General features: G+C 52.4%; 1 protein-coding gene across 1 annotated transcript; it reads left to right on the forward strand.

Annotated features, from left to right (window-relative positions):
* Positions 1-292: 292 nt before the first annotated feature.
* KVP17_002327 (uncharacterized protein) lies at positions 293-1,306 on the forward strand (the record flags this gene model as incomplete). The annotated part of the gene is made up of 1 exon (XM_068518486.1): positions 293-1,306. A coding segment is annotated over one exon (1,014 nt), but the record flags the coding sequence as incomplete, so codon positions are not given.
* Positions 1,307-1,311: the final 5 nt, after the last annotated feature.

Below are 1,311 nucleotides of genomic sequence, written 5' to 3' on the forward strand. Positions count from 1 at the left end.
GCACGTGCCGGATTTCGTGTGGGAGGTTGAGAACAGTCGGGTAGCGGAGAACATTTTGATCGAGGCGGCCCGTCGAACTCCTCCTGACCAGCTCGCACAGAACGGCCTGTCGCAGATGGATTTTGGTTGTACAGCAGGCGGAGTGGACTTGAGACTTGTGGAGTGGGCAGCAGTCGAGGCCGTCTAAGCAGGCGAGTTGTGGGTTTCATCAACATTTTCCATTGGTCTCGCAAGACTACCTGGTGCAAACCTCCAAGTTTAAGCTCGACTCAGTAGGTGCCGCACAGAACACATGCCATCAGTGGCGATCGACAGCCAGGTGTGCATGCACCGTTGTGTGCACACGGCGATTCTGATGGCCCACCGAATCGAGCGCTGTCCAGGGCTGGTTATTGTGATCATGCTGTCAGTTGGGGGTTTCCTCATCATTCGTAATGTTGAATTGCACTCTTATGTGTCAATGCCATCAGAGTTGCGGCCTCCATCTGCGAGAATGATGGTTCAGGTAGGATGGACCGCGGATCTGATGAATACGGACGAGGTAAAGATGACGTCCTCGCCTGAGCCTGTGATTTCACAATCATCCTCACCTGAGTCTGTGATGTCACCATCGTCCTCACCTGAGCCTGTGATTTCACTGACGTCCTCACCTGAGCCTGTGATTTCACTGACGTCCTCGCCTGAGCCTGTGATTTCACTAACGTCCTCACCTGAGTCTGTGATTTCACTAACGTCCTCACCTGAGCCTGTGATTTCACTAACGTCCTCATCGGAAGCAATGCCGTTCGATGCGAGTTCCTTGGACGCAGTAACCGAACTCAGTCGTCCCGTGCCATGGAAGGAGTGGTCTGACCGGCTTCCGAGGATGTCGTATGAGGATTTGGAGTGGAGGCAGCCCTTGGGTAGAGTCCCCTTTTACATGTATGATGACGAGGAATGGGACAACTTGATGAGGGTCAAATTCCAATGCGCCTCGTCGCCAAAAATTTGTCCCGAGTTCATGTTTCTCCACCAACTCCGCTTCCACCCTTGGCGAGTTAACGACATCGAAAAGGCCGCCGTAGTCGTTCTGCCAATCATAATCTCTGACCTCTCAACGCATGGGAGAAACTATGGTCAGAAGAACCAGGTGGAGATTCAGACGAAGTTCGCCATGATACGTAAGATGATAGACCCAAGCAAGCGTCATGTGCTATTTTTAGCAGACTGGGTCATCAGGCATCTGATGCAAATACTCAACTGGAAACCGGTATCCGGCTTCGTTGTCGTCTCGCAGGCGCAGTTTCGTCCTTTTAAAGATGCTCCGGTAGC

This window comes from the organism of the source record quoted next (genome assembly GCF_019968985.1).
Source record: "MAG: Porospora cf. gigantea B chromosome Unknown PgB_NODE_9140_length_1311_cov_141.666, whole genome shotgun sequence".
Taxonomy (NCBI): Eukaryota; Apicomplexa; class Conoidasida; order Eugregarinorida; family Porosporidae; genus Porospora; species Porospora cf. gigantea B.